This window comes from Trachinotus anak, unplaced genomic scaffold, assembly GCF_046630095.1.
Source record: "Trachinotus anak isolate AG129_WGS33_773 ecotype Australia unplaced genomic scaffold, CSIRO_AGI_Tana_v1 ptg000002l, whole genome shotgun sequence".
Taxonomy (NCBI): domain Eukaryota; kingdom Metazoa; phylum Chordata; class Actinopteri; order Carangiformes; family Carangidae; genus Trachinotus; species Trachinotus anak.
This window is the reverse complement of record NW_027273853.1, coordinates 15,498,881-15,511,711: the sequence shown is the minus strand read 5'-3', so window position 1 is coordinate 15,511,711 and position 12,831 is coordinate 15,498,881. Positions and strand designations below refer to the sequence as shown.

Below are 12,831 nucleotides of genomic sequence, written 5' to 3'. Positions count from 1 at the left end.
GTTGCTGATGGGGAAAAAATAGACTGAAGAGAAACTGGAATAGCATGTCTTGTCTAGTCTAGTAAGTAAATTTAAGCCCAGCTGTGACAAAGAACAATGTAGGACTTCATTCATGCCAGCTGCCTGGTCACAATTCAACAACAAGTGTAAGTATATATTCAGTACATATTTGAGATTATGTTTTTTTTTCTTTCCTTTTTTCTTAATTGACTGAATTTTATATATTTATTTATGTTTTCTGATTACATGACAACATTTTGATAACGTTAACGCCGACACCTCCGGGGCCGCAGGCGGCGCCGCTGAGCACATTTCTGCTGGTTAACGCGAGAAGTGACAACTTCCGTTAGTTTTCTAAGATGTCTGCTCACACATGTAAACATGCGACTGCTAGTTTGCGTGCAATTTAAGCTGTGACACGGATTCATCCCGCAAACTCGTTTAATATCGAATAGTTTGATATTAACTTCCAATGCTGGCTTGTTAACAAACTAGACAATAGCTTGTGAGTTATTACCGCGCCAGACAGGCGAACATTATCGTGCTAACGTTAGCTTAGCATCACAGAGCCATGCCAGCTCAAACCATATTCGTTCGGTCTCTACCAGCCACAGCCTCGAATCAGCGTCTTGAGGAAATATTCTCTGAAATTGGTCCGATAAAGCAGTGCTTCGTGGTCAGAGAGAAAGGTAATGTCACTGTCATTTATTCGGGGACTTTAGGTACACCTTACTTGATATTCTTGCACGTATTAAGCAGATGTGCTAGTTAGCACTTAAACCAAAGTCTCCTACTGGTAAGTTGCAAAATGAATGAATGTGTTACAAATGCAGATGTTTTAGAGAGTTTTCCCAGCTGAAGCTAAGTGGAAATATGTCAATTAGACTGCCACTAGAACCTGTAAATGCCTAAACCTTATTGAATAGAAGCAGGGCAATTACAACACAAATGACAACATAAATAACTTATTCTCATTTGTAAACCAGGCACAGAAACATGTCGGGGATTTGGCTATGTCACATATTCCATGGAGGAAGATGCACAGCGAGCCTTGAAAGAAGTCAAAGACTACGATGGACAGAGGCTTTTTCTGTCAGTAGCGAAGAAAAAAATAAGAGACAAAAAGAAAACAGGTGTGTATGAAGACATGTCTCCAAAACTTGCAGCTGTCTGGGAGTATGGCTACTTGACAACCTTGCCCTTGTCTTTCATTCAGCACCTGAAGAGCCGACTGCAGCACCAAAAGAGAATGAGCATAAATCTCAGGGCTTCAGGAAAAATCCACAGAGAGCAAAACTCATCATAAGGAACCTCAGTTTTAAGGTACAGTGCGCTACAAGATTCTTAAGCAACTCAAGAACTGGCAAGCACACTGTGATCCATTCCCTGTAATTCATAGTTATTTGCTGAGAACACTGAAGACACTTGTTGCTTGACCTGTAGGGTGATAAATGTCTTGTGTTATAGTGTTCAGAAGTTGACCTGAAGGAGGTATTTGCCAAGTTTGGAACAGTTGTTGAGGCCAAAATTCCCCTGAAACCTGGTAAAAAAATGCTTTTTATTTTTACAGTCATGCCAAGCAACATCTTAAATAGTCATGTGACTGTTGGGTAATGTCCTCCCTGTATTTATTCTGACCGTTTTTTTGTTGTTGTTTTTTTTGTATAGATGGGAAGATGCGAGGATTTGCATTCGTCACACTTAAAACTGTGCCTGAGGCAGCAAGAGCAATTAAAGCTATGAACCTGAAGGAGATAAAAGGTGAGTGACCGAGGCACTTTTGTTACTGTTGTGTGAGACACACAATTTGTTGTTGCCATCCCACTTTGAGTGAGAAACTTTTATTTAGCTTGGATAGTGTGACTGCATATTTAAACGTGTTTTAACAGGTCGACAGGTAGCCGTTGACTGGTCTGTACCAAGGGAAAAATTTCTTGCCACACAGCAATCCCCAACTGCAGGTAATTTTTTGCAAGAATAAACAACTATGTCTGCCTTAATATCTACAACACATTAGAAATAAAAAGAGAACACTTTGTGTGTCCTTGTAGTCATCAGAAGATATGTCACCATCAAAGTAAAGATAGTAATCATTAACAATATTTTGTTTATCTCCACAGGAAATAGGAATACAGAGGGAGCAGCTGGAAAACAGTCAGACTCAGGAAGTGACACCGAAGATGATGATGATAAAGATAAAAGCCAAGCGGCACCTGCAAAGAAAAAGTGTGAACCCAGATATTTGTATACTTCTGTTGATATACCACAAGGTGTTAAAGACTGGTTAACGTCACTGGTAAATTTTGTGTCAGACCTTTCCACAGAGTCAAGTCGAAACCAGCTGTGCAGCAGCTGGATGAAACCCAATCAGATGATGAAGATGATAGCAAGGAACAAGACAGTGATGAGGAGGATGATGATGATGTGTCCCAGGAGGGAGAAGATGATGATGACGACGACGACGACGATGATAATGAGAGTAACCTTGATTCAAATGAGGATCAAGATGAGAGTCTGGATGAAGAGGAAGATGAGGACGAAGAAGAAGGAGAAACAGGTATAAATTCTCAGCGTGTTTTTCATATTGCATGTAATGTGAATACCTTCTTTCATAAGAATCCTGTTTTGATCTGGCTTGTCTGCTGTTTTTTACTGTAGCTCAAAAGAAAACCTCAAAGAAACTCCTCCCTTCAGATGTGAAAGAAGGCAGAACAATTTTCATCAGGTTGGCGATTCTTCTCCCGACTTAACTTTGAACCTGCTTTCGTTTATTCCAATTGGCCTCATTTCTCAATTTAAAGAAGAAATTGTTTCATCCTTGTTATGTTATCACCACTTTTGATCATCTTACTCTTGGCTGAATTAGGAACCTGTCCTTTGACACAGAGGAAGAGGGTCTTGAGGAAGTTCTCCTGCAGTACGGGGAGCTCAACTACATAAAGATTGTTCTCCACCCAGACACAGAACATTCAAAGGGTCAGTCAGCAGTGCCTGAGTAAAACACTCTCTCCCTCTTGTTTTAGAAAACAGGCTGATTGACTCATTTTTGGTTTGTTGTTTCGACAGGTTGTGCATTTGCTCAGTTTAAGACTAAAGAGGCTGCAGACAGATGCATAGCTGCAGCACAAGATGAAGCAGAGGTAATCTGCAGTCTCATGTACATGAATACTGAACAACAAACCATATGTATTCTGCCCTTTTTATGCAATGATATCATCAGTTTTTTGTGTTTTGTGCGGTGAGTCGATATCTTGTTTTAACACTGGGTTGTTTGACGCAGAATGGCGGCATCCGTGTAGATGGCAGAAAGCTAATGATTGTGGCAGCAGTGAGCAGAGAAGATGCTGCCAAGCTGAAGGTCAGTAAGGTGAAAGTGGAAACGGGCTCGAGGAACCTTTACCTGGCCAGAGAGGGATGTGAGTAAACCTATTTCATGCCCATTTCTTACTCATCTTTACTTGTGACCCTTTAATCTCACAGACATATTTGATTTGAGGGTACTGCTTCATGTAGATTTGATGTAATTCCTGGCATTCCATATGAAAACTGTGAACCCAGGTATCCATGTGAGATGCAATGGGAAGAAAGCCATGTCTGACTTGTGAGGTCCCTGTTAAAATATTAGAATATGGTTAGTTGTCACTCTCTTTTGATGAATTGATTCTAGATCAGTTCTAGCTCTTATGCTGTTTGTTATTCTCTCCTGCCTTCAATGCCCAGTGATCCGTGCTGGAACCAAAGCTGCAGAGGGTGTGCCTGAAGCAGACATGATCAAAAGAACCAGAGTGAGTGCATTTTTCATCAACATGAATTTAAAGCGTGATTATCAGAGATGGGGAAGTTGATTTTACATCTAGACAAGTCTCAAACTACACCTGAATCAACTCATGTATTTGGTGTTGTCTAATTCCCTTAGTTTGAAGAAATAAAGAGGACCAAGCTTCGGGACTTAAATGTGTTTGTGTCAAAGACTCGCCTGTGTGTCCATAACCTGCCCAAGTCGGTGGACAATAAAAAACTCAAAGCACTCTGCCTTCAAGCCATTAAGGGCAGCAAAGGAGTCCGCATCACAGAGGTGAGAAGGGAGAGGAGCTGAAGGGATAATTTTTTTGTTGCAGCTTTGTAAAACATTACTGGAAATAGTTTTCTTGGAGTGGTATTTATGTGTTGTGTTGAGTGCCCAGTCGGGGGTATTGTTGTCACCGTATTTATGCTGTCTGTGCATGTACCTCCCGTTTCTCCTTTAAGTGTCGAGTGATGTATGACAAGAAGCCACAGAAGGGTCAGATGATGGGACAGTCATTAGGCTACGGCTTTGTCCAGTTCCAGGACCATGAACATGCTCTCAGCACACTTCGTTACCTCAACAATAACCCTGATATCTTTGGGTCACACAAGGTAAATTTTTGCATCAGAGTGCTTTAGAGCTGAAAACACTAACAGTGTGTTTAAAATCAGCTTTTTATTTCCTTTCCTGGTCTAATGTTGTGTCATCCTGCAGAGACCTATTGTTGAGTTCTCCCTGGAGGATTCAAGGAAACTGAAAATAAAAGAAATGCGACAACAGAAAAACAAGGTGTGTTTCTATCAATTTGTGTGATAGTTGCAGCTGAGAATTCTTCTGAATTTCTAAATGGAAAGTAATCCTATGTGAATGTTTTTTCAGCAGTTCTCCCAAAATTGTCCTCTGAAAAGAGGAGTAAAACCTCAGCCTCAGGCAGCTGGAGACAGACAAGGACCTAGGAAAGGTGAAAGAACGGCACAGTCCTCATCAGAGCTGACAGGAAAGGATAGAGGTATGAAAATATTGTTCGGCAGTTGGACTTGATGTTTTAATGCAGACAGGCTCAAATGGGTTGCTGTTCTTCTGGACACATCCCTATCAGTGATATCATGGCTTATGATAAATGATGCAGAAGACTTGCTGTGATACAAACATGCTGTTTCCGATGCTTCTGTTAACCACGTAAAAAGTGATGATGGAAAAAAACATTGCACTGTGACAGGACAGCACACTTGTGCTGAGGAGAAACCACTTTAACTTGCTGTATTTCAAACTTTTTATTTTTTCTGTTACCATTTACATCCTTATTTGTTTTATTTTCTCACTGTCCACTTTTTTGCTGTGTTTATCAGCGCCTCCTCAAAACCAGAAAAAAGACAGAAACTATTCCGGCTTCCACACCAACCCTGAGGTTGAGCATGTAGATTTAGCGAATGGAAAGAAACGAAAGAAGGTTCTACCTCTGCCTTCTCATCGGGGACCCAAGATCAGGTACAGTTCTTATTACCTTTACTAGTCTCTTGTCTACAATACTCTTCCTGTCACTCTGTCACTGCTTAAGCGGATAGATCTTGACTGCAAAGTTTGTGAATCAATTTTGAATCATTTTATAGAAATTAGACAAACAGTTGCAAAAAAAAAAGGCATGAGAGAAATCTTCTTCTGTCACATCAACGCAAGTAGTAAGTGTGGTAGCAGGGGGAGGACATGATGTAGCACTGCTGGATCACTTCTCATAATTTTTTAACTTGATACTACACTTGTTATTTGTTTCAACATTATATTTGTGAATTTTTCTCTGATGTGTTTGACAGTCTGCCTTAACCCAAGTTCACCTGTTTAAGTATCAGCACCAAGGAGTGAATTTTATTACTGGTATGACCTGGTTAATGATAACTCAGAACCTAGGTGCATTTCACTCCAGTTACCACACATCCACATATCCCAGCTTGTGTATTTGATGTAACCTGTTTTGAGCTGTCAGATACAAACAGCTCTTTAAAACACTTCTATCCGTTCATGTAAAACAGTAGGCAAACATTGCCTCTAAAAACCCCATATGAAAATACTGACTGTGACTCAACACAGTCAGTATCAGCATCAGGACTAAGTTACAGACTATGAACTGTTCTTTTGCAGAATGCGTGATAAAGGAAAGCAGCAAGCTCCACCAGCCAAGAAACCAAGACCTGCATCCAACAGTAGAGAGCGCCAAAGACGACAGATGGAGAAGCCCACACAGCCCAGAAATCAGGTCTATACATACTCTGTTGTACATGCTCATTTGTAATCTGGGGTCATTCTCACATGGCTGAGTAGTAGCTGCTGAGGCACAGATTTATTAGAAACTATTAAAAACTGTGGCTTTGTCATTACTAATTTTGAAACTCCTTAGGCTGAGACCAGTTGAGTAGACTCGTACTTCAAAGGAAACATGCCAAAACCAAATACAAATCCTAAACCAAGCTGCTGCTTAAAGTCTGTATGGCAGTTTTTGAAAGATTTAACAGTACAACAACAAAAATGAACTGGATTTAAAGTCCCTCTCCAGACATGTTTTAAACTATTTAAAAATATTCCGCAATGATAAACATTTTATTTAACATGGTTTTCCGACATAGAAAGTGAAAAAATCAAAAAACTGGGGCTGTGAGGACATCTACTCTTACTTCCTCATTGAAAAATCTGGATCGGGCCTTATGCCCTGCCCACCATTGCTGCTTGAGCTAGGTTGACAGGTGAAACAGCAATGTCTATCAATAGGATCAGAGAGACTCAGCCACATATTTGAGCCTCAGTCAGACCCAGATCCAGAGTTTTTGAGGAGTTTATTGTGCACCAAAATTGGTGAGTAGAAGATGTATCAGAACGGTTAATGTAGTTAATTGGTTGTGTTGTTTGTTGGCTTGTAACAAGCAGTGGCTGACACAGTATTAGTGACTGTGTTAATGCAAACTGTCTCTCTGTACTGACAAAGTTTTTGGTTTATTTTGCCCTCCCCATGCTCCCGAAAGTTGACAGGGTTGGTTCCTTAGTTATATGACGTATGAATCCCTGGCTGTCTGAATCCGTTTTTATCAGGCTGTCATTGGTTCACTGCAGTTCCAAGGTGGAACATAAGTAGCCATGTTGTTGACTGCTTGTACTATATAAAAACATCACATGGACATGTCACAAGGTTCAAAACTTGATTTTCATTGGAGGCTTTAAAGCATTACAAAATGATGCAGCAGATTCACTGAAGACTGCTCATACATGTTTTCCAGTTGTTTAGTCCATATAAAATGTTTCTATTTTGGCGCCACCAACTGAAATAGTAGTGGGATTACCACAATACTGTGAAGAATGTAGGCTGAAAGGCAGCAGTGAACATTACATTAAACAAGTAGCAAGTCATAGAAGCTGGTTGAAAGTAATCAGGTATTTCACCATGCACACTTGATCTGTAAAATGTTAACTCATGCTTTAATATAGATTCTCTCTGTTTTATACATTATTAGATGTGCACACAGCCAAATGTCTGTAAGACCACAGGGCTGACTTTGAATAAAAGCAATACAATTTGAGTTTTGGACTGTAAGAAATGAATGAATTAAGATATCTATATCTAATCTATAAGTGGGAAACAATAAGTGTTTTTTTTCTCTGTGGCTCATCCAGTATGTTATTGAACCTTTGTAGCAGTAGGCAGATTTATCAGCCAAAATGGTGGTTATTGCTGATGTATTGGTATTGGCACATGCTGTATGTCGGCTAATAACAATAAAATTCAGCACAGAAATACTAAAGATAATTTTGCGATAGTTTAGAAACAGTGTCTCCATTGCACTTGTGTTACTTCGTAGCAAGTTCTACTGTGTTGTGGTTTACACCCTGATCATTCTGTCATACTTGATTGGCACCTAGGTTAGAGTACTGGTGGTGAAGTGAGAATTTTTTTCCCTTTTTTTTGGGTGAGCCAGCCCTTTAACTTTACACACTGGTAGCTAATGAATGTATAACAAAACATGTTGGAATGTAACATTCTTTAATTTGATGTCATGACGCTTTGACAGATAGTGCTGGTAAAAGCCTGCAACGTGGAGGGAAACTCTTCTTGATTTACTGTGTGATTTCTTTATACGAACTGTTCCAGGACCGTGAATACTGATACATACGTTTGGTACATAGGAAGACAGACGATCTGAAGTCAGGGAATAGGGGGTTTTGTACTGACAGTACACACCGTACACTGTCAGCATAAAACAGTCACTCTGTAAATTGGGAAGGATTACGCTCTTGGGGGCTATAATATAATGTGTTAACCATCGTGATCACACATCATAACTGTCTTTATTTTGTTGTTTTTTTCTTTCAGAAGGTTAAAGCAGCAAAGAAACATTTCAAGAGCAGGGACGGGGACCGCTTTGACAGCCTGGTGGAGCAGTACAAGAAGAAGCTGATGGGTAACGGTGACAGTAACAAGACTATCAAAAGAAACAAGTGGTTTGATAGTTAAAACTGTGTGTATGTGTGCTGTATATTTGTATTATTGTGTCTATGAGAGAGAAAATGTGCTGGAATCTTATGTCTTGATGGCTCTATATTTAACATCCTGAGGTTTTACAATAAATACAATAGTTCTTTTGTGTCAGATTGTACAGTTTGTGGTGCCAATGTGTTAAACTGTATTGGCACTTCTGTAAACCTGTTCCTGCATTTCTGTGATTCATGCTCATGTTTGTTTTTTACCATGAAAACATGGATAGAAATTTTCTGTATCTTTTTAAGACAATACACAAAAACACTTGAATTTGTGTTTTATTGCGAATCTTAACATTTTTGTATTACATCCTTATTTGTTGCAGGATTCAAAGATGTGTCAGTTAATGATAATGGCTGCCATTATGTTAACTTTTTTTAATGCTAGTTTTCAACAGGAGTTTTAACACTTTCCACAACTCTGAATATACAAGTGGAGTTAGAGATGGACACCCCCAAATAACATTTGATATCAAGCTGGTCTGTGTTGGTTTTTTCACTTCATTCCGATCAATCTCATCTTTCACTCATTCACTCATACAACATTGACAAACTTGCATAGACAAAACAATTGTTTTGTTAAATATTTATTCATATTTTAAACCAAATAGTTATAAAAAAAACTGTACAACCATCAGCTGTACAAAAATATACAAAACATCAATTGATATAAATAGCTATTTTGGCAGACCTGCATATATTGCACTGAAAAAAAGTTGCCCTTTATCCTTCCTGTTCAGTCCTAATTCTCATACAAACACATCTGTTATTCTTGGCAAGTTTCCTTCTGGTTTTCAGGAATTTCCAAGCATGACATCACTGTTCACTATGATGTTTCCTTACACTGCAAATTCAACTTCAGGACTGAATTAGTGTTAGTGATTATTTTTTTTATTTTTTTTTCTTTGACCCAACAGCGGAGTCACAACACAAACCTATGAGCAGCTGATTTACCTTTGTGTGCAAAGTATGCTGTAGATCAGTTTTGCTGCAGACATGCCGATGAAAAGACAAGATATTTGTTACAAAATACATATCTATAAAAAGTAGATAAATAAATACATATGTATATAAATAAGTGCATGTTCAAGAATAAATGTCCTTCAAAAAAAGAAATATCGCCAAAGTTCAACATGGCCAGGGGGAAAAACCAAGTCAGACATCACTGATGCAGACTTGTCCAGACAATCAGGCCAACAACTTAGTCCCAATGGTCCTAATGTCTGTATATCAGCAAGTCTCAAGATGATCCAGATTTTTCAGCAGCAGATTGAGGAACTCTTTCACTCTCAGGAGAGCTTCGATGCTCACCGTGTGAATGAACTCCTTTCGACTCTGTAGATACTGCAGCGGCCCCGACACCGAAGGCTTTGGCCGCTGCTCACTGCAGTGCCCCTGCCTCCACTGGTTGAGGTAACCCGTCAAAGAAGAGATTTCAAACTTGACCTGGGAGACCCCGTTAAAGCTGTCAGAGATCACACTGTTGTAACCCTCCAAGACCGTCACTATGGAGGACAGTCCATCCAGATCATCAGCAGGTGGACTGAGAGTGTGGCCAGCATAGACCTGCAGCGAGTGTGAGAACATGATTAAGTCCACTTCTACTTTCTGTAAACATTTCAAATGTGATTATAAACAGAACTACAAATATTACCTGGAAGTCTTTGTCCAGCCTGACAACCAGCTGTTCAGCCATCCATTTCACTTTAGATTTCATCTTCACTACTTCTGCTGGCAGAGGAGCAGCTGTGCACAAACTTAAAACTTGCAGCAGAGATAAGAGGAGGGCCAGAGTGTAGTCCATGTTGCCCGAGATGTAGAGAATTCACAAGAGCACAGTATACCTAGGAGGAAAATGGAATTGGACATGATCAGAGATTACGCAGGTTATCCTGCCTTTTGATGCTGTTTGTAGATCTCTATCTTTCACTTGCTGCTTCATCATTATGTCATCTTACTAAGACAGCAGGAATGAGTTCATATCAGCCATCAGTCATCAGTTTATACTTATCAACATGCTTCCTTCCAGTAATTTACACAATATGTTTGATTATGGCAGCAAATATTTGTGATAGAGACACAATTTCTGGCTGTGTAAATGGTACAAAGATCACTGACTTTGGCTAAAGCTATCTTTCTCAACACCCACTATTCCATTCCCCGGGCATTTACACCTCTGCTACAGGCTGTGTAAAGAACAGACCGAAGGGTTAAAGCTGATAAAAACCTCAGCTGGAGCTATGACACACACAATCAATAACAAACAAGAATTTCTCTTAAAACAACACCTGACGTTATTTACAGCATTTAAAAATCCCAGAGGAGTATTTAACTCGTAAAAGTTTGAAGTTGAACAAACTGAAATGAAGAAACTGTGAACTGTAAACACTGATAGTGAAACAAAGATGGAAGAGCCGAAGCCTGAGTACAAGAGGTGGTGAATGAGATGAGGAGGAGAGTTGGTCTTACCTTCGCTGGTGTCTGCGTGTATGCCACTCTTAGGCTCCATCAGGATATCTTATAGTGGAGGGCTGTTGACTCATCTCTTACTCACCTCTCTCTGACCCCCCAGTTCCCCCCTCATCCTCCTCCTTACTTACCTCTCCCCATCTCATACCCCTGAATCCCCTGGTGGCACTGTAGGGGATAGGAGGCAAGTTGAATATGCAGTAAATTTTTTTTTGGTAACTATCCTGTGACATGCTATTTGGGTCACATGGCAAAAATGTAGACAAACAATATCATCAAGATTAGTATTTGTGGAGGCTGCTGATTTTTCCCTTTAGAGATAGCTGGAAAAGAGTTAAACGTGTCTTAGTCTCAGTAGCAACTACATAACTTCACTGGAGCGGTATGGGTTAAGTGCTATGTCAACAAGCACTACATGTTGACATGGTAAATCCAGAACTGCACAACACATGCATTACAGATAGGAATAACTAATATTTCTAACTATGTGACTCCAATGAAAACCTCTGCAGTTTGACTGACCAGTCACCATGCCTTATATGTCATATCCTGTTCTGACACGTACTCATCTTCACTGCTTATTCTGAGCATTGCATAATGCCACCAGGGTCCAACAGTTGCATGTGTATTTGTTTAGCATGTACCATAACAGAGTGTGTCCAAGCACACCTGGTGTGTTGCAGTGCCAGAATATAAAGACAGAAAGAATAAAAAACGCCACAAAAAAGAAAATACAGCAGTGATATGAAAAAGATATAGAGATTGTCCCAGAATATGTCTCCTGACCGATATTATGTTTATTCTCGGAATACAGAGCGACAACTTTTTTTTTCATTTTTGTTCAATCAGTTGTCAATACACATACAGTATTTGAGTCACAACATAATTCACATATACTGTGACATTTGATAAGAGGTTGCAATAATAAGAGTGTAAAAAAAAAAAAAAACATATTTGTCATATTTTCATGCAGTCTAAGATCTGAGCTAGATACAGAATGGACTTCAGTGGGTGTTTGTCTGAACATTAGCACATTTAACCCTACAAAATCGTTATTGATTTTTCCAGTTTGACAGATTAGGAGTATAACCTTCTGAAAGTTGTTCAGGCAGCAGTTGTGTTTCTGCCATAATGTCCTGAGCTAAGCAAAAATGGTTATATTTTTCACACTTTTTTTCGCACTGCACAGGATTGCAGGAATTAAATATTTGTTTGTTGGCGATGTTATCACACGTCAGGGTTCCGCTAAATAGTCTACAGTCAATGAACAATAGCGTTGTCATGTAATAAGATAGATGCCATATGTTTCTAATGTGTGCCACATTTCTCTGTCGTTTGAGTTTCATATTGCTCTAATTCACCGCTCTTATTGGAAAAGAGTTTTGACATCCATGTATTTTTCAAGCACAGTGGCTATTTTTGGAAGCAGATTTCTGTTGTTGCTCCATGGAGAAGGAGGGGAGTGGCTGTGCAGAGCAAGTTTCTGTTTCTCTGAAGCAAAAAGAGGTCAGCGAGGCCAAGATTCTGTGTATGTTGGAGGGGAGGGGTTGGAGGGGTCTGCAATGAACAAAACTTGACCACAATGGTAATTTCAGTTTTCTCTCAAGGTAATTTACAGTAAATCCTCCATACTGTTTATCACCTCATGCACATGATCCAACATGCTGACAGCTTACACGCACACACAGATACAGAGGTCTCATAAAATGATTAACACATGGTCATTGCCACGCTTTGGGCAAAGTAAACAGATGTGATAGGATCTGAAAATGGTTCGGAAAAAAACATAGTGAAGGACATATTTCTGGGAAGAAAAGTAAATGGGTGACAATGTCCCACTTGTATTTTCAACGGGAATAGTGGATTATTCATGAAAGAAAAACATGAAGGAATGAAGAGACTGATTAAATTGGATGGACAGTTTCCAAATAATGTTAAAGGTTTCTTAAGAGTTGTTCTTCTGGTGCTACAGGGAGCTCTTGCCAGCAACAGAGCTGACATCTGGGATGAATAAAAACTATTTTTAAATCAGGATTTTGTCTGCCAGTATGTGACGT

At 39.6% G+C, this 12,831-nt stretch overlaps 2 protein-coding genes across 3 annotated transcripts; one reads left to right on the top strand and one right to left on the bottom strand.

Annotated features, from left to right (window-relative positions):
- The first annotated feature begins 321 nt into the window (after window positions 1-321).
- rbm28 (RNA binding motif protein 28) lies at window positions 322-8,785 on the top strand. Of its 2 annotated transcripts, none has more exons than XM_071500973.1 (20): window positions 322-689; window positions 987-1,133; window positions 1,217-1,323; window positions 1,468-1,543; window positions 1,669-1,761; window positions 1,890-1,961; window positions 2,121-2,226; window positions 2,313-2,557; window positions 2,659-2,725; window positions 2,867-2,976; window positions 3,067-3,140; window positions 3,281-3,416; window positions 3,721-3,785; window positions 3,917-4,075; window positions 4,249-4,398; window positions 4,502-4,576; window positions 4,667-4,796; window positions 5,137-5,275; window positions 5,924-6,038; window positions 8,142-8,785. In XM_071500973.1, the coding sequence occupies exons 1-20, from the start codon at window positions 572-574 to the stop codon at window positions 8,280-8,282; spliced, it is 2,325 nt and encodes a 774-aa protein (XP_071357074.1). In that variant the 5' UTR covers window positions 322-571; the 3' UTR covers window positions 8,283-8,785. The 2 variants fall into 2 exon arrangements, with proteins under 2 accessions (XP_071357074.1, XP_071357082.1); XM_071500981.1 differs by having other exon boundaries at window positions 344-689; window positions 4,670-4,796; window positions 8,142-8,414.
- Window positions 8,786-9,396: 611 nt separating this feature from the next.
- On the bottom strand, window positions 9,397-10,894 carry lepa (leptin a). Its single transcript, XM_071500991.1, has 3 exons — window positions 10,775-10,894; window positions 9,960-10,149; window positions 9,397-9,871 (listed from the first exon to the last, which is right to left on the bottom strand). Exons 2-3 carry the CDS (start codon window positions 10,107-10,109, stop codon window positions 9,536-9,538), a joined length of 486 nt encoding a protein of 161 aa, XP_071357092.1. The 5' UTR covers window positions 10,110-10,149; window positions 10,775-10,894; the 3' UTR covers window positions 9,397-9,535.
- Window positions 10,895-12,831: the final 1,937 nt, after the last annotated feature.